At 45.9% G+C, this 18,299-nt stretch overlaps 1 protein-coding gene across 3 annotated transcripts in view; it reads right to left on the bottom strand.

Annotated features, from left to right (window-relative positions):
* ARMH4 (armadillo like helical domain containing 4) overlaps positions 1-18,299 on the bottom strand; it is a 73,147-nt gene that overhangs the window by 42,728 nt on the left and 12,120 nt on the right. For all 3 annotated transcript variants that reach the window (XM_037396092.1, XM_037396093.1, XM_037396094.1), the window contains exon 5: positions 4,301-4,552. In XM_037396092.1, coding sequence (XP_037251989.1) covers positions 4,301-4,552 — 252 coding nt within the window. The remainder of the gene's footprint in view (positions 1-4,300; positions 4,553-18,299) is intronic.

Here is an 18,299-nt window from a genome sequence, read left to right as displayed (position 1 = left end):
TGGACTGTAAAACTGACAGCCTCATAATCAGTACTCATAAATTGGTTTTGCTCAGCTGGAGTTAATGTAGGACCATCCGACTTCCCAGAACTGACATTTTTAATGATTCCGTTTCTCCAGCACTTTCTCATTTACCACTACGAAAAAATCGAACAGTCTCTTGCTCTGCCAAGCTGTTTGTGGATCAAGTTACTGGTTCTCTAGGGATTTGCAGTGTGTCAGTCATCAGACCAAGCAAAGTCAATACTAACTAACCTGAGAATAGCTACTACAATACTTCTGGGCTCTTCCGTACTCTAGATTTTAGCATTAAATGTCAAAATTCTGAAGGCCAGAGGACAGATGCATCCCCAGGAAAAGGACACATGCAAAGTATTTTAAAAATTGAAAATGCCGCCTGTAAAATTTTGGTGCTTAGATGGTGTACCCTCATCTTGTATTGTTGGGTACCATTCTCTTTCTTCAGGTCTTCCTTTCCTACGCGAAATCCCAGGTCAAGCAGAACAACTTCCCCTTCTAAACCGTATTTCACTCGCACAGGATGGGAAATTCCTCACATCTCAGCATTACTTGGCACTGGAAGGGAAGTGCAGAGTTCTTCTCCAGGATGACAAAGATGCGTGATGTGGCCTGAGGCATGTGCGTGCACAGTGCCCCTGACATGACTGCATTCAGAAGTGCAGGTCCCCCCACCAGGGGCTGCACCTGGGGACGTCCAGCCGTTATGAAGCCATCTCAAAATTAAAATCAAGTTAATTTTAGCTTTAGAAGAAAAGGACTTAAGTGGAAATGGGTTTCAATGAAGTAGCTTTAGATGAAATTCACTTAGAGAAAAAGGGTTTCAAAGACAAATAGCCCATGCACACCTCTAGCAGAACTAAAGCTTTATGAGCCCTTCACGTGAGTCTGGTCTCTCTAGGTGCTCCAACAGAGCAATGCAAGCAGCTCTTCTGGGCTCCTGACAGGTTTGGGAGATTTTTTCTTTTCTTAAGAATCCACTTCCTGCTGACACAAGCTATACACTTTTTCCACCCTACTTGCTCTCCCTAATACACCCCATAAAGAAACACATAACCAGGACCAGGTATGGAAACAGGCATGGACGTACACCCAGGGCTGGGGAACCAGGCCAGAAACTCCCACCTGGCACAAACCGGGAAGAAGGGACGTGCTACACCACTGCAGCAGCATCTTAGGTAAAAGGAGCCCAGCACCACCACAGAGATGAGACAGCATCTCTGACTCCTGCATGCACTCCCAGTAAACCAGGCCTTGGAATACCTGGGTTCAGCTCCTTGCTTGGCCTCAGATTTTCAGTGTGACCTCATGCAAGTCCTTGGTTTTCTTTGTGCCTCTAAAACATAAACAATTTCCCTTCCTCTTAGAAGCACTGTGGGCATCGGCACATTGTAGATGGGAAAGGAAGCAATATCAAAGAGCCATTAAGGTCATCTAGACAGAGAAAGATTAAATGGCTCTTTACATAAGTGTTTACCTGGTGGAATAAGAGGGGCGAGTCACAAGCAGAGAGACTGATCCCACCGCATCCTCTCTTTTCTTGCCTACACCACCATTGCACAGAAGTCCCATCCAACTCCTAAAGATGAACTTGGCTCAGCCAGCCTCATTCTCTCCCTCACAGCTGCTTGCATAGACTGCAACAGCTTAAAAACAAAAGGCAATCCAAACCATGTGGATCTGGTGAGACACAACCCAGCCAAGCACTTCCAGAGAACACAGAAATTCACATCTGTCCAGTCCTTCAGGTGCCCAGACTTGGCGCTCTGCAGCTGACCCAACTTGACAGACTTCACAGGGGGCTCCTCCAATTTGTTTGACGGTCAATAAAACATCAGTGAGGGAGAAAAATCCTGCCTTTTGCCACACAGTCAATTTATTCCATGTCTGAAATTTTTGGAAAGACAGCCTTTTCAAGATCTAAGAAAGAGAGAAGGTGGTGGAGGATGAACACTGCAGCACAATGTTGTATTAAACATCAGAAACTGAACCAGACCCATATGTTCAGAAGCAGATCTCCGGAAAAGATACTGCAAAGTGCATCCTCCAGCATGGCTCTGTGCTAGGGCAAGGACTCCTCATAACAGATGCTATTACATGAGGAGCGTTAAAGCTACATATTGTTTCATAGCCTGCTTATTTTTTGTGCACAATTATTACAACCTCTCCAGACAGAGAGGTTTACTGCACACCAGGGACAGCTTCAGCCTCTGGTCACTGTTTTCTCACCTGCCTGTTTACCAACGTATCTGACAAGCACCTCCTACCCTGATCCTCTTCCTCCAGCATCAAAGGTGGTAGGGCTGGAAACATAGCTGTGACTCCAGTTGAGACCTGCATCGGCTACGTACAGAGGAGTGCCTGATGACTTATGCAGAGCAACCCCCTCCACAGCCCCAAAGTTCATGGCAACAGCCTATGCCATATACAACATCATCTTCAGTAGTTTCTAGACACCAAACAAACTAACCATTGCCCTGCACCCTGCTCTGTGAACAGGACTCCCATTAGAGCCCTCCAGGAACCCAAGCCAGATGACACTGCACCAGCCACCTTAGCTGGGGTGGTTAAAGGTACCGAGGTCCCTAAAGAGGTATGAGGGCCATATTCCTCCATGCTGCACAATGTGATGTCTGGCATGTGGGGACACACCTCAGTTTGCAAAACTGCCCCTCAAACACATTACAAAGCACTAGCACCCTTAGCCAGGATTGACTGAATCAGAGGCAAAGCTCTGCCAGTCCTAGTACTTATGATCCTGAACCTGGCAAATAGCTTTAGTTGGTTAACAGCTTAGTGCTACCTTCTCACTATTGCTAGCAGTGGTACAGAGCTCACCAAGCCAGCCCACTGCACCCCTGAGTGCAGATAATATGCTGCTCCTCTTGCATTTTCTCTCAAGGCACCACAAAGATCCCACACAAATGAAATGAGTAAGATAAGACAAAGCTGCTGATGCAACTCCCACCATAACCCTGTTTCTTACACACTTTTCCTCCGAGCACTGCCACCTACCTCTTTAATCCAGCTTGCCAAAGCCAACCAGAAAGCCTTAAAGACTTAGAATTACCCTTCTCACACAGCTCCTGTCCAGCCTGCTGGGATAACAGGACATGTGAAACAGATCTGATATGGTAACCATCCAATACAATGTTTTTCAAGCAAGTTACTGGGGACAGGGAGATACCAGACTCGATGCAAACTCAGTCTGCCCTCAAAAAGCAACCCTCCCATGGAGTTCTTCAAATACGCTCTTTGATTCAATTCCAAGGAAGCTAACAACACTAAAGCAGGCTAGAAACAACACTACAGGGGGAAAACTGTTAAATCAGAATTAAACACCCAGGCAAAGTGACAGTTCTCACAACACAACATATACAAGAGGTTTGGGGTTTCTTTATTTGATGAGCTTCTCAAAGCAGCTAGTTCTCTAATAGTCAGACACAGAGACCTTCCGTACAGATGTGGTTCAGCTCCCACCAATTCACCTGAAAGGTTCCCACAGCTTTTGATGGGACTTTACTTGGAAATTGAGTATGCTGGCACACGATCCCAGTGCCCTTAGCCAAGCCGGGCGAGTTCCATTCTAATCTCTACCTTGTCCCACACCAGCTTTGACTTGCATCAGATGGACAACACACATGTGAACACTGACAAGCTATTCATAGGTGGAATAAATTAGCCCAGTCATTAAACACAGGGCCTGTGTGTACAGTGGGAATAAAATGGACAAAGCTTTATAGGGGCTTTGCAGGTTTGTCTTGCTTAACACTGCCAGCATAGGGTCCCATTGCTGGACCATATACCCCTTAAAATTTCCAGAAGAGTGGCACTTACAAAAATGCTGCTGAAGTAGCAAATGAGCTGACTAGCAACTACTCAACTACCCTACCCACTCTGTCCTCAGAGGACATATATCCCTGCACCAACCCACCTTGGAGAAACAAAACTGGAATCTCCCCAGGAATCTCTCCTGATAAGTTATTTATTTGCCCACCACTGGAGCAAGACAACACTAAGCTCTCAGAATGAAGGAGCATATCTGGAATGTTCAGAGCAGCTCTCCCCAAAATGAAAATTCAGGTCACTCTGCCTGGGACCCATCCCAGTTTGACCAGTTGTTCACTGGTAGATGGGGTTTCCTCAGAAATGAACCTGCTCTGTGTTTAGCTTGAGAGCCAACTTGTGAGACTTCCCAGCACGGGGGACTGCCTCATGCAAAGTGAAGAGCAGGAAACAAGTCCTCTGTAAGGGTAAAGGAAGAAGAGGCTTTTTTTCTTACCCAGACCCTGGTTCTGCTGCTCCCACTCAATGGTGTCAGGAACCTGGTAGGACAACCCGGCCAGCTGGGCCACAGGGTTTTCCAGGCCAGCTATGGGCTCCTGGGAGGTCTCGCCTGGAAGTGTGAAACCTGGCAGCTCGGTGTCACCCTCCACGCTTTCATCCATCAAATCTATGTCTTTGTCCTCCTCATCTTCCTCTTCCTCCTCTTCTTCTTCCTCTTCCTCTTCATCCTCTTCCTCCTCCTCCCCCTCTGGCCAGGGAGACACAAAAGCAACATCAGGAAAGATCCCACAAGACAGAAAGTTCATACATCTCTATAGGTGAGCAGCAAGACAGCCAGCTGATACCATTTCTCCAAAGGCAGACCAGCTGAACAAGCTTGTGCATTTCCTGGCAGGAAAAACACCCAAAGGGGTTAATTTGGAAGAGCTCACCACTGTTTTAAGTTGCCAAGTAACAACAAGACATTGTCTTAGCCTGTCAATGCATTAGTGGGAAATACTGCTATTTTGCTTCCTAATAGCATAGTACAAACAAGCACGTGTACAAATACTTGAATATATGTACCAATAGTGCTCTCTGCTCAACTAATTTTAGCTCAAGTTAGAACTGTTTCCCTGATTTCCAGTCTTGGAGGCTGCAATAAGTTGTTTCTATTTTTAACTTTTATTAAGCCTTTCACAGCTCTGGAAAGGACGCTGCCTTCCAGCCCAGTTATACTGATATGGCCCCTTCCCCAGAAAAAAGCATCTCACTTTGATGTGTGCTGGCAGACCAGCTCTTGGGCACAGGAGAACAGCAGTGATGGTAGTGATCCTCAGCAGGATCCTCAGTAGGTTTAAAATGGCGTTCCTGTCGCAATGGATTTACACTAGACAAAGGGATGACCAAGGAAGACTTAATTCAGTATTGGAAAGGCGGCAGCACAGCCAACACTTCACGTGGGAGCAGATAAATGCGATGCCGAGAAAAACCCCGGGGATTTCCCACTAAAGCAAATACCCACCTATCTTATTCCAAAGCTGACTGCACTGTTAACATACAGAGAGAAAAATACTGAAGCCACAGTGGGTAAAGGCAACACAAGAATGACCATACTGGGTCAAACCAAAGGCCCTTTCTGCCCACACTCGACTTCTGACCACAACTACCTGCAGATACTGAAGAAAGACCAGAGCAGGGCCACACAGAGCCCATCGTCTCACCGCCTCTCTTCCCAGCTTTTAGTTATCAAAGACTCAAGGACTTCCCTAGCCAGAATTTGCATCCAAGCTATTTAATAGCTACTAACGGAGCCACCCACCATGAAAAGATAGTATCTGGAATAATGACATGCTTTGAATTTCTCATGATTAGTTTTTTCAACACTGAGAACTAAAACATAATATTTATGGACTTCATCTAATTTCCATGACCCACTGCTCAGCCCTGCAGAAAAACTCCCTCCTGATGTAGTCAGACTGGAAGAGCCTATCACCCTGCATCTGAGCAGCTGGTTTAGCCAGGAGCCTGAGACCATGTTAAAAACTAACAATCCAGCCAGATGAACACTTGTTATCTAAATATCCCTTTATTTCTGTTGGAGTTGTACCTTGTATAGGTTACAGACGCTGCGATAGAACACCTGTTGGGTTGCACATATTGTACCTGCTATAAGTAAAGAAGGTGAGGCTTCACTCTTCTCCTTTCTGCTGCAGGACGCAATGGCACTCCAGCACAGCTGCTCCACAAAACACCGGAGAAAAACTGGGGAGCTTTAAGGAAGCTATTTAGTTGGTGGCTATCCAACCTGAATTGAATGGGGGAAGCTGGCATCCTTCCTTTGGCCTCTACTTCATAGACTGGAATACCTAGAAAAATCAGTGTTCATTATAAAACCACAGCGTTCACTGTGCTGCTCCATGGCATCTCCTTTCCTTCCGATTCAAGGATTTGCTTTAAAACACTGCATGTTTTTCCAGCTCACCAGATAAGACAATCCCCCTTGCCACCTTTCAATTCTAGCCCTGCACTTCATACAAATGAGCTGCCATTTGAATTTAGCTGCATCATCCTGCTATAGCATGGCTTTCAGTACCTGGAAAGGAATGATCACTCCTGCAAACAGTTATACCATGCAGAGCATGTAATGGAGCTTACAGGGATGTAGTTAGCCACTCAAATTCCCATTACATTTTATAGGTAGTTTCTGTCTTACAATGTACCCGTCATTTCAAATCAACATAAAAATTTTCTCTATCAAACTGCATGTTTTCATACAAAATGCACAGCTTCTGTAAACCTGAGAGCGGTACCTGGAGAGTACTTGCAGGAAACCTGCAAAGACAAGTTAAAGTAGGTATTTTGCCTCTGCTGGGAGCAACACAGCTATAAACATTTCCAAAGTTTAATAGCAAAGACACTAAACAGCTAGCACACCAGAGAAGAGGAACATGAATAGAGGTTTTCCCTAGATGGATGGGGTGAAAAAAGCAGCCAAGAGAAACAAGCATCAGATTTTTATCTCTGAAAAACTAGTTTGGGACGAGGTTTTTAGAAGCTCCTTGCGATTTTAGCAAGCCAAATCAGAGACACCTGCCAGGATCTATTTTTGACGCAGCAGATAGCCATCTCTGTACCTCTGAAGTCTAGCAGGCAGCCAAGCTGAACACCCAAATTGAAAGTGCCAAGACTACTTATTATATCTGACCATCACCAGGCTACATCAATCATCACACAGCCACAGCACAAAGATGTGAATAATGTAGTCCTTGTAGCACAACCACTGTGAGAGGAAAAGGCTCTTGTTTCCTCCTTCTCTCTAGCTCGTTCCTACTTCTGAAAACAGCTTTTTAACCCCCCATCCCAAAAATGCCAACAGCACGCCTTGCTGCAAGGTGCAGTGCAGAGCACCACTTGGTGGTCACAAGGAGAAAGCTACACTACTAAAAAAAAAAAATAAATCACAGACTTCACAAACGTTGGATTTCAGAAGCATAGGCACAACAGAAACCTGGCAACTGTCGGCAGGCCGCGCGTACAGCTTGGTAGTCTCAGAAGATGGAAAATGGAAGTGAGCATCACACAGCTGAACCTCCAGCTGGAGGTTTGTCTCAGACAAGAGGCTTTTACAAAAATCATGTTTTCTCTCCTAAACTGGCACTTTTTGGCCCTTCAGAGGTCTCAGCAGCAGCTTGAAAGAGAAGAAACAGAAAAGACTGAAAGTAGCAAGGACAGAAAGTGCACAGCCCAGCAGATTCAGACGGCATTCAGATGTTCATGTGCATTTGCAGCCCACTGTGAACTATTCTGTGTATCAGAATTCATTTGGGTTGGTAAGGATCTTTAAGATCATTGAGCCCACCGCTAAACCATGTCCCTAAGTGCCACATCTGTGCGTCTTTTAACTACCTCCAGGGATGGTGCCTCCACCACTTCCCTGGGCAGCCTCCTCCAGTGCTTGACAACCGTTTTGGTGAAGAAATCTTTCCCAGTATCAATCTAAACGTCCCCTGGTGCAACCTGGGGCCTCTTCCTCTTGTCCTATTGCCTGTTACGTGGGACAAGAGACCGACACGCACCTCACCACAACCTCCTTTCAGGCAGCTGCAGAGAGCGCTAAGGTCTCCTTTTCTCCAGGCTCAACACCCCAGTTCCCTTAAACTGTATATGCTCTTCAGTTTTGGCTAAAGTTCAGAGAAAGAGAGAGAGAGATGATGATGCTATACTAGTGCCTTGCAGTCAGGACATTAGTCTCTAACCAAGTAAAATGCAAGTATAAAGCTTTCTTGGCCACAGACACAAACTTATCTAAATCAGACATTCATGTAGAACCCAGCTGTAGGAACACTTCTGGAAACCTGACAGTATTCAAAAGTGCCCCTTGCTCACCAAAGCAGACAGGTACACAGCACATATAGCGGTTTCTGCTGTGAGCCATCCCTGCTCTATAGATCTTCATATGTTACATATAAGCAGATTCTGTTATCCTGTTTGCATGCACCAAATCCTAATTCTTGCTTGTGACATGCCCTCCTGGTGACACCAGTAGATCTCAGCACTGAAACACTCTAGTCCGTGCAGACATTCATATTTTCTACTGCAGTTATGGTAATGCAAGAGTAGTCTAGGACACTTTAAGTCTCAATTCCAAGAGCTAAGAAATCCACAATCTGCCACTCTGACACACTAAATAGCACTATATTCTGTAACGTAGGCTCTGCTTTGCCTTCGTTGAAACAGGTAAGCAAAAAAACCCAAGAAACGTAACACCTCCCTGTTGTGACAATGGTACAATCCAAGAAAGATGCAAGCAGCAGGAACCCCCAGGAAAATGAGATTCCCAGTTCACCTGTCAAAGGTTTTAGTTCTGAGGGACCTGACAACCTTTGTAACATGCATTCAAATCTTCAGGTTTGGACAAGCTATAGGACAGCACCAAGAAAACATGCCTGGTGCAAAATAACAGATTTTTAGCAGAGTTTTGGGGGGTTCCCACCTTTATTAATAGTCACCAGAAACAGCCACAGTTGGACTTTATCACAGGACTCCGTACTGATCCATTAGCAACTTTGGTGATACCCACAGGATTTGCCATTTCAGGGTGGCAAAGGCTCCCTATGCTTGCTTCACAAAACAGTACATAACTATACATAGCCACAATGACTTCTGTGGCTCAGCAGAGAGAAATAAGGCCACCTCACACCTCCTTTGTGAGGCATTTCCCTGGCCCACCAGGCATCCACAGCCAGCAGTGTCTGAAGCAGCTGGACAAGAGCCAGCATCCCACAAGTAAAAGCCCCAGCTCACAATGGCAGCAGAGCCCTCACAAATCAGCTTGGTCCCTCAAGATGATCCTGTGCTGCAGGGAAGGGGATCACAGGGACAGCTCTTCCTGCTGGCAGCTCAAGCGCCGATAGCCCATTCCTCATAGATGACTTCAGCTGGGCTTCGCGCTTTTCTACAGGCTTCATACAGCTGCAGAAACCCACACTCCTCCCCAGCAGGAGGAAATCCGAATTACTTGCAGCACTGCTATTAGCACAGGGCAGCAGCTCTAAGTCCACACCACGGGCAAGCAGCATCAGCAAGGCACTCAGAACAGTGCTTGGTGCAAACACCACCATTAGGAACATGCCACAGATAGACTGCAACAGCAGTGAGGACAGGACTTTTTGGTATATCATCTTGTCATGAACTGGGGCTGAAGCCACTGTTGTCACAACCTTGAAGGCAATGGAGTTACATTGAGGCCTCTATTTTCAGTTGAGGAAACCTTCACTGAAGAGGGATGCTTCTAACTTAAGATATTTTCCATTAAAGTTTGCAAATATTTTACTCCTCAGAAAACATCATTTGTCAGGTTTAACACACAAGAGAAATATCTTCTTGTGCCCAGAGTCATCAGAAGATGATAGATTCACTTACAGTCAGAAACCGAATTCAAACTGGGGGAAAAAAACCCAACCAAAAAAGCAAACTAAAAAGGAACTTGCAGGACAAAACCAGGAAACGCAGAGTTCTCATTTTCTCTGCCCTTTCCCTTCCCAGTCTCCCTCACACCAAACTCAGAGAACAACGATGTCTAGACAGTACCACAGAGGATCCTTATGCTTCATAACAGTCTAAGCTATAATTTTACACAGTGCCCAGCACTGTAGGGCCTGCCTGTCTAGGAGCACCTGATGAGTGCCAAGTAAGTTGTGATTAATCAGCAGCCAGCACTAATATGTTTCCACTGGCAAGCCCACTCTTTGCATGACTCCAGGGAGATGCAGTATGCCAAGACCTCTCCCATACAATCAATGAGCAAAGGCTCCTGCGACCTGAGTGACAGCTGCAGAAAGCACAGATCTAGCACCTACCTGCATAACATGCTCCTGAAGGAAAGAGAGCTATGGAGCACAGTAACTCCCACCTGTGCTGTGACACACACTGCGGACACACACCACTGAGCAAAATTCTACTTGTTGAGAAGTTTCTTTTCTTCCTGTGTGTACTGGAGCCACTCACAGGGGAACAGGGCAGTGGGGGCAGACAAGTGTCTTGTCCACCACGCACCCCAGAGCTTATCTTCTACTCCCATTCACTTCACACCCACATGGCAGCACTGGGCCTCAGTCACCCACATGCACATACAGTATAGGAAGCAGAGAAGAGTAAATAACAGGATTAGGGATGGGAGTCTATGACTACCTTCTCTTGCCAGAACACGAGGAACAGGCATTAAGAAGTCTGCCAAATGCTTTCTTCCAGTGAGGTTCATTTTCCACATTGCTTTTACGATCACAGATGACTGTGAAGGCAGGAAGGCTTTTCTAGGACAACTCCTATTAATCTGTTGCTTTCACATGATCAGTAATAATGTCACCATCCGACATCTCCAAAATGCTGCCAACAACAATCATTTGTGACAGCTTGGAAGGAGACAGCTGGTAGGAATGTAGATGGGCTCCCATCATGCACAGACAGCTTTCTGGGCAGAGTACAGAGACCCACTCATGGTGGGTCAAGATACCCACGCAAGCAGTGGACGCAGAAGCTATGCAAAATCATCAAAGTAAAACCCCTATACTGATGAGTTCAGCTAAGCCCAGCCATGTTCACTACAAAGCTGTTCGGGGTATTTGCAGACCACGTAACTTAAACATGGTCTTAAACACTTTACTCTGGAACGGGAGCCAAATCAAGCATGGTCTGTCTTGGGAAATATCAGCATCTGGCTTATTGCACAGAGCCAAGGAAACAGACTATTGGGAAGAACTCGTTGGGATCCCACAACACAAAACAAGATAACCTAACCCTACCCATATAAGTTCCCAGAGAGGAGGAAATTACATATGCAAAGCTCTTCTGTAACAGAAGAAAATCCTTGCTGCATCTAGGAGAGGGAACATATCGCCAGCAGCTGAGCTGATGCTTCTTTAGGAGCCTCTGCTCGCCAAAGCCCAAGTGCTGCAGAAGCCACTCCCCAGCAGACAGCTTTTCAACATTGCAAAGACAGCACAAGGAGAGATTCGGGTTCTGATCCCAACCTACTTCCCCCCCCCCAATGAGACCTGAGGGGGTTCACACTTGCTTTTTCACAGTCCTGGCTCATTGCTCATCACAGGGGATCCCAGGCACTAAACAGCTTTGCTTTTTTTTTTTCGGGGGGTGGGGGGGGTGGAATGGAGAAAAATGCAAAAGATATTCCAGCAGGAACCATGGTCTGCTTGTGTATTAAGATCAGAAACAATCATTCGCAAGAGCTGCACTTTCAGCAGCATTCACCACAAAATTGCTTTCACACTGAGCGAGGCTAGAAAGTCAGTTTAGCTACACAAGGCTTTTTTAAAGGGAAAAAAACCCAAATGCTGCAGAATACACAGTATGGACTATAACAAGTTTTCTCCCTAGTTTCCTGCAGAACAGCTCTTCTAACCTGAGGTATGCAGTTGTTGAACTAACCAGTATAAAAATCAAGACAAGAATGAGGTGATTTATCAAGTGAGGCCATTCAAATCAGTCCATTTGACCTGTAGGGGGACAGGGCAGAACAAGACAGACAAAGGCAGATAAAGATTTTACTCCTCTCAACAAAATGCTTTCACATGCGTCGTGCTTTAACCCCAGCTGGTAATTAAGTACCACACAGCCACTCACTCACTCCCCCCGCCACCCAAAGGAACAGAAAAAGTCTGTGGGAATGGTACTTTTTTCCAATCACAAAAAATAAGCCCCAGCAGAGATGTTTTTTCCATTTTCTCTTGCAAAAAGCTGTTTGGTGGTATTTCTTCATAAGTATCCAGTTTAACCAAACTGCCTGGGAAAGTAACAACCAACAGCCCAAGAGTTAGGAAAACATTTGATTTAAGCTTCATTTTCTAGACAAACCTAGCATGGATCCATCACAGATGATGTAGATTAGGGGGTGAATCTGTTATTATGGGCAACAGTCTCCAAGGTACCGAGATTTTAGCTCAAGTCCTATCAGGTGCCAAAAGGGAAGATGACTGCAAGCCCACTCAGCTCACTTCCAGTCAGAGATTATGCTTCTGAGTCCTTGATTACCCTCCTGCAGCCTTCACTGTCCTTTATCAAGGGCAGTGCTTCCTCTCTGGGTATTTTCATGAAGAGGTTCAGAATGACACTGCTGGCCTGTCTGTGCACCCACATGGCCACGAGGACACACGCCATCAGATCTCCACCTCCTGTTTAAAGGCAGTTTTTTTTAAAAAAGCAGCCTATGACACTTCCCAGAAGTCACGCTAAGAAGCCAGTACTCTTGGTCATTGCATCCTGTGTCAGATCAACAAGAGAGACAGTGTTCCACCTGCACAGGGCAGGAAGCAGAAATGAAAGAGCTAAACCAACTTGTAGTGTGGCTTGTCCTGGTCCCAATGCCCAAAGCTCCCCAGAGAAGCCCCAGGAGCAACACTATCCTCCACATGCTGAGGGACCCCAACCATCAGCAGCTTTGGAGGAAAACACTCCTTGCAGAGCCTTCAGAAGAACCTGCCACATACCTGCTTATCTGAATCCACCTCCCTAGAGCTGCAAAGATGAACTGTTTAATCCCCAGATTAAAACAAACAAAACCTCATTAAAAACTTTCACCTGCACAGTTCAATTACCTTTCAAAAGCAACTGTAGGTGTTTTCCGTTGTTTTGTGTTTAAGCTTGAAGATAAGCATAGGAGAGCTACAATGATGTTTAAATGAACTCATTTTTTTGACAAATGAGTAGCCTGATAGTTAAACATTCAAGCATAGCCTGGCCAGAACAGGAACCAAGGTGGGTCAGACTAAGAAATATCATCTAACCTGCTGGAGGCAGAACAGTGCCAGAATATCACAAAGAACAACTACTTTGAGAAGTTTTGTTCTTGGGTTTTGGGAGGGGAACAAAAGAGCCGTGCAGCTCACCTCTGCCCAGAGAGCAGCTGTGCAGGCACATGCTACTTCCCAGACGTCCAGAAAGACAATGCAATGATGTTTTAAACCATTCCTAGAAATTCTTGCAGGAGTTGCTCTTGGAGACCGTAAAGCACAACAGATAGGGTATCTGAGAGATAAAGCCCTGGAGTGCACCATTTGGCACAGTCAGCCACTTGAGAGATCGTGCGGTTTGAGTTTGGTCAGAGCTGCCAGTGCACCCACAGCAGAGCAGGGTGGCCAGCCCATGTTCTGCCTCCCTGCACAGGGAAGCACAGACAAGCCCGAGCGCAGCATACCGAGTGCACGCAGCAAGAGGTTCCTTCTCCTCTTCTTAGCGAGCCTTTAATTAGCCTAACACCCTCTTGGCTGTCCACCCACAGGCTCCCAGCTCATTAAAGGCTTGAACACTCTCCATACCCCTCCCTCCTCAACTCTCAGATGGATTTCATGAAACAAAACAGGTAACGACTAGATATGTTGTCGGGTCAAACACTTTCAGGAAAAGAAAGGGAAAAAAAAAAAAAGCTTGGTTTTGATACAAAATTGTCACTTTTTTTCCTGTGGTTTTCTGCTACAGAAGAGAATCAGGGATGAACTACCACCTACTGTGAAGAACATGGACGTTGACCTACACTAGAGACAGCAGGTCCCATTTTAATGGCAGCAATAAACTAGAAGCAAGACAAAAGCATGTACCAAGAACATTTAATGATTAACTCATTTTGCATGTGCTTTGTTTTAGATCTTCTCTTCCTTGACAACTTAGCTGGTATCTAAAGAGCTGGTGAGGAATTATAGCATCAGGCTAGTTAACCAAGCCGGGTTAAGTGCCTGTCTTATTTACACCCCTGCAACCTCATTCTTAATGGGGTTGCAGAGATTTAATTAGGCAGGTCTTAATCCATACAGTCAGGGTCCAAGTAGCAATCTCAGTCAGGGCCTTAATTTCCAGCAAAAAAACTCTTCACATCCAAAGAAAAAAAACAAGGCTCCTTGTACTATGACACAGCTCAGAAGAAAAATGTAAGAATTTGAAGGGTCTTTTATGAAGCTATGTAATTGGCTACAGGTTCTGAAGTATCTTCTGAAAAAAAGGCAACCATCACCTTCACTTCTGAAGTATGACACACAACTTCGATGACTGTGTACAAAAAGAACAACATACGGGCGAAGCTGGCAGAGAACGGAGAAGAGGACTAGGAGAGCTCTTCTTACGAAATTAGTTAAGCTACAGCTTTCTTAGAAGGGTAAACTTGAGTACACAGGTCAGCAGAGAGCAACAGGAACTATTTAAACCTGAAGAGAAGTGCACATTGGTAAGATGCTATGAATATGTTGAGGTCAGAAAGCCTGAAGTTTCATACCAGCACTGCTCTGGGACAGCCTTTAACACAGCAGATGAAGCAAACACAGCGAAGCCCACAGCCAAGGTTCAGAGTGGAGGTGCCCCATGACTGCAGGACACTGGATTTGCTGATCCCCAGGACAGTGCCAGCTGTATTTCAGCATCGTTGAAAGGCTTCTCCACAGCCAAATACTGCATTAGGTGGGAACACAACAGCTAATCAGGCAGAGTACTGGAAGTGACCCTATGCTGGCCTGGGGAGCAGACACTCAGACACAATGTTTCCGATCCCTTCACCCTAAAGACCAGGATGCTACCAGCTGCTTGTTGAAAGCCAGCCTGATTGATCAGGAACACTTCACATGAGAGCTACATGGTTAAGAACCTCTCTCTCTAGAGCAGCTGAGTTTAAGTTGCCCATTTTCAGAGCTATTGACTGTTCCTGACACCATACAGCAGCCACAGCATCTCCTACTTTTATAGAAGCTCCAAGCACCCTCCACATCCAGCAGCCTACATGACAGCTGAACTGTGCAAGCAGCTTACCCCCAGCATCAACAGCTTGAAATAAGCCTAGATGACTAAACAGGAACCAGCCTTTGGCCTTACACACTGTTGCAGAGTGGGTTTGGACTTTGTGGGGTAAGGGGTACACAAAAAAAAAATAGGATAGGCGTATCCATAAACCCCAGTGCATAATACTTGTTTAGCTCTCTTTAAAACACCTATGGGAGAGCAGCAAGAGTCAGATTATTTGTTTCTCTCTCCGTCTCAGAAGCACCACAAGTAAACAGATTTATCCTAAGTTAATGCTGAAGTTGCTGAAGTGGGCCAAGCTGGAGATGAGCTGCAGGGAGTGGGCAGCACTTAGCTCAAACTGTTTTCCTGATGATCTTGGATGCAGCAAGGGCAGCATGTGGGGGTCTAACAGCTGAAGGGCTTCTATGGACTTGAGGGTTGAAACACAGGCACATCAAGAAGCATCTGTTACTGCTGCATTTGGACAACCTAAGAAGGCAACACAGCAATACCTGCTCTACGTGCCAGAGAAGGTTAATCAGCATAGTTTGATGAATACCACGTCATCTTCCCATTCTCTATCCTATGCGTCTCACTCCACAATCACCTTCTCCAGCCATTTCAGCTGAATTTTTGCTGTCCAGGCAGGGTGGTGGCACACAAGAAAACCAAACTTTGAGTCGGTATTGATAGATACTGTCAATATGGACCCACCCTCACCAACAGCCACAGACAATAGTGCTGTAAGCTGTTCCCTCTGAACTGGCTGGTGACCCAGGCTGTGATGGGTGAGACATCACTGTCGGCAGCAGGTTAGCTCTGTACTAACTGCTGGTTTAGTATTAGCACACAAGGATAACATGACCTTCAGGGTCCTCACAGAAGGTACACTAACTGACCTGACTGGCCTCAGTGCGTTCCCAGATCACACTCCAAACGGAACAGTGACAGGAGCTACTTTAGGACCAGCTGAGGGGAACCAGCTGCTGTTGTGCTTTGTCCACCATGTTTTAACTAAAGACTGCAAGGATCTTGCAGAAGAGGAAACATGGCAAGCTACCTGCCACTTTGGCAAGTTACACCTGCCAAATGCTGCCATGCTTAAAGGTGGGCAGCCATTTCTGCCAATAGCTACCATAGCAGACATTACAGCAAAGGAATCTAGTCAAAAAGGAATGTGGTTTGGTTTGGTTTGTTTTTTCAGAAGAGCCACTTTTCAAAGTGTGTTGGGAGGCTTACACAATGGTCTTGAACAGGGAAGTTGAATCAGATTGTGTCTCTTTGGACCCTAGAAGCCCTGCAGAGAAAGTGTTTAGCTTGCTAGAGACACAAAAATTCTGGACATAGGAAAAAAAAAATACAATTAAGTCTCCCAGGCAAGTAAGCCTCATCCTCTGCTGTGTCCTGTCCTCATAACCTATAATCCCTTTACAGGATTTCTCTGGCTGGGAAGGGCAAGTACAACCAGTCTCACCACAGAATCAAAGTAGGAGGATATTCTTTACCCAGCTAATCTCTCCAGAGTCTGCTAGAGAAGAGTATAAGCTCATCTAGAGACACATTCAAAGCACCTCATGTTTGTCTGTGCAATTTGATTTTTAAAGCAGTTTTGCATCCAAGCCAGATAGGTGAATATACTGATGCAAGTAACCACAGGCAGCTTGGCACAGAAGGTCCCCAAGAAACAGAGCTAACTGAACAGCAGGGGGTTATATTTAATGAGCCAGGCCCTCAGTGAGGCAAGTCAGCAAGACCCCACTGAAGGCAGTGGAGACCAGCTGAGCTCACTCAGCTCCTTTCACTTCTTCCACTGGTGAGCAAGGGCCAGGATCCTTATTAAGGATCCAAGCATATGCCTGCAACAGCAGTGATGTTTGACCTTGCACCCCCCAAGAGCTTGAGCACCCTGTGCTGGAGCTCAACATAGTTTTGTAGGAAAGCACTCCCAAACGCCTCATATCTGGCAGCATCTAGACATTCTGAGTAAGCACCAGGAACTGTAGTTTTGGGGGAACAGAAACCAAGCTTCCAAATGCCCATTCACCATGAGGATGTGGTATCCCCTAATTGCCATTACACAGAGAAAAAGATACTAGAAAGCAGAGCCACAGCTCAAAAGTTTCCTTCGTACTTAAGTGGGGCAGCAGCATCCCCAGGCAGAAAGCCTATCCTCAAATGGAATTTGTCCCATTTTACAAAATACGGATTGGTGATACCTACCACCGTGGAAAGTTCTGGCTCACTGCACTAACATCTAGGTTGATCAGAACAGATTTGGACCACAAAAGCTGTGCCAGTCATCAAAATCACACAGCACACCAGAGAGCACTATGTCACTTGGATGACAGGCACCTGCAGAGCCATACCACAGAGCCAAGAAACTCACAGCCTTCTAGTTGAGCCATCATAATTTGGGAAAGCTGGTGCTAGCTACAGCTCATCTTTGCCCTTTGAAGATCTCAGACCATACTTGGGAGCAGAGAAAACAGGCCTATGGTTACATAAGAGCTCAGAGTAAGAACCCAAGAAAGTTGCAGCAGTCCTGTGTCAGAGCAGAAAGACATTTTTTAAATGCCTATGCAGAAAGTCTAATTAAATAAGGAGAGATCAATCCACAGTTGAAAGAGAAATCCCTCTTATCTTTCTGTGCAGAAAACCAGACTGCTAAAGGAGATCCCAGAGGGCTCAGAAACAGTTTAGCCTCCTGAATCATACTGCTTTTCCTAAGCAGAGACCCTATTTCCCAGTCTGAAAGATCAGGTTTTCCCTTACACATGCCTTTTTCCCCTGCTGCCGCTCTCCCATCATCACCAACACATCCTTGCATTGCCAGATACATGCAAGATTAATCCTGGCAAGGGGTGAGGGCTGTAGCTGGAGGCCCGGGAGAGCTCATGGCAGGCTTCAAAGCAAGCAGCAAGCCTGACAGAGAGCAGGAGCTGCAGCACCTCTCACATGCAGTGGGGAGGGCTCCCAGCTTTTGCTGCCCTCTAAACTTAACAGGAGTGAGAATTATTGCTTCATGCAGAGAAAAGATGCTGATTAGCTGTTGTCTACGGCACCCCACCTCTAAACAGAAGAAAAATACCATCTGGCATGCCACCCCTGGAGGGCTGCCAACCTTTGCAGTAAAATACGAAAGCAAGAGAAGGTCAAGATAAAGAAAGGTGAGCAAAACAGGAAGAAAGATTAATCCCTGTCAGGTGGTGTCAGTCCAGACACTGGAGTACAAAACT

This window comes from Falco rusticolus, chromosome 7, assembly GCF_015220075.1.
Source record: "Falco rusticolus isolate bFalRus1 chromosome 7, bFalRus1.pri, whole genome shotgun sequence".
Classification (NCBI taxonomy): domain Eukaryota; kingdom Metazoa; phylum Chordata; class Aves; order Falconiformes; family Falconidae; genus Falco; species Falco rusticolus.
The sequence above is the reverse complement of the archived record's forward strand: the minus strand, read 5'-3'. Positions and strand labels throughout refer to the sequence as shown.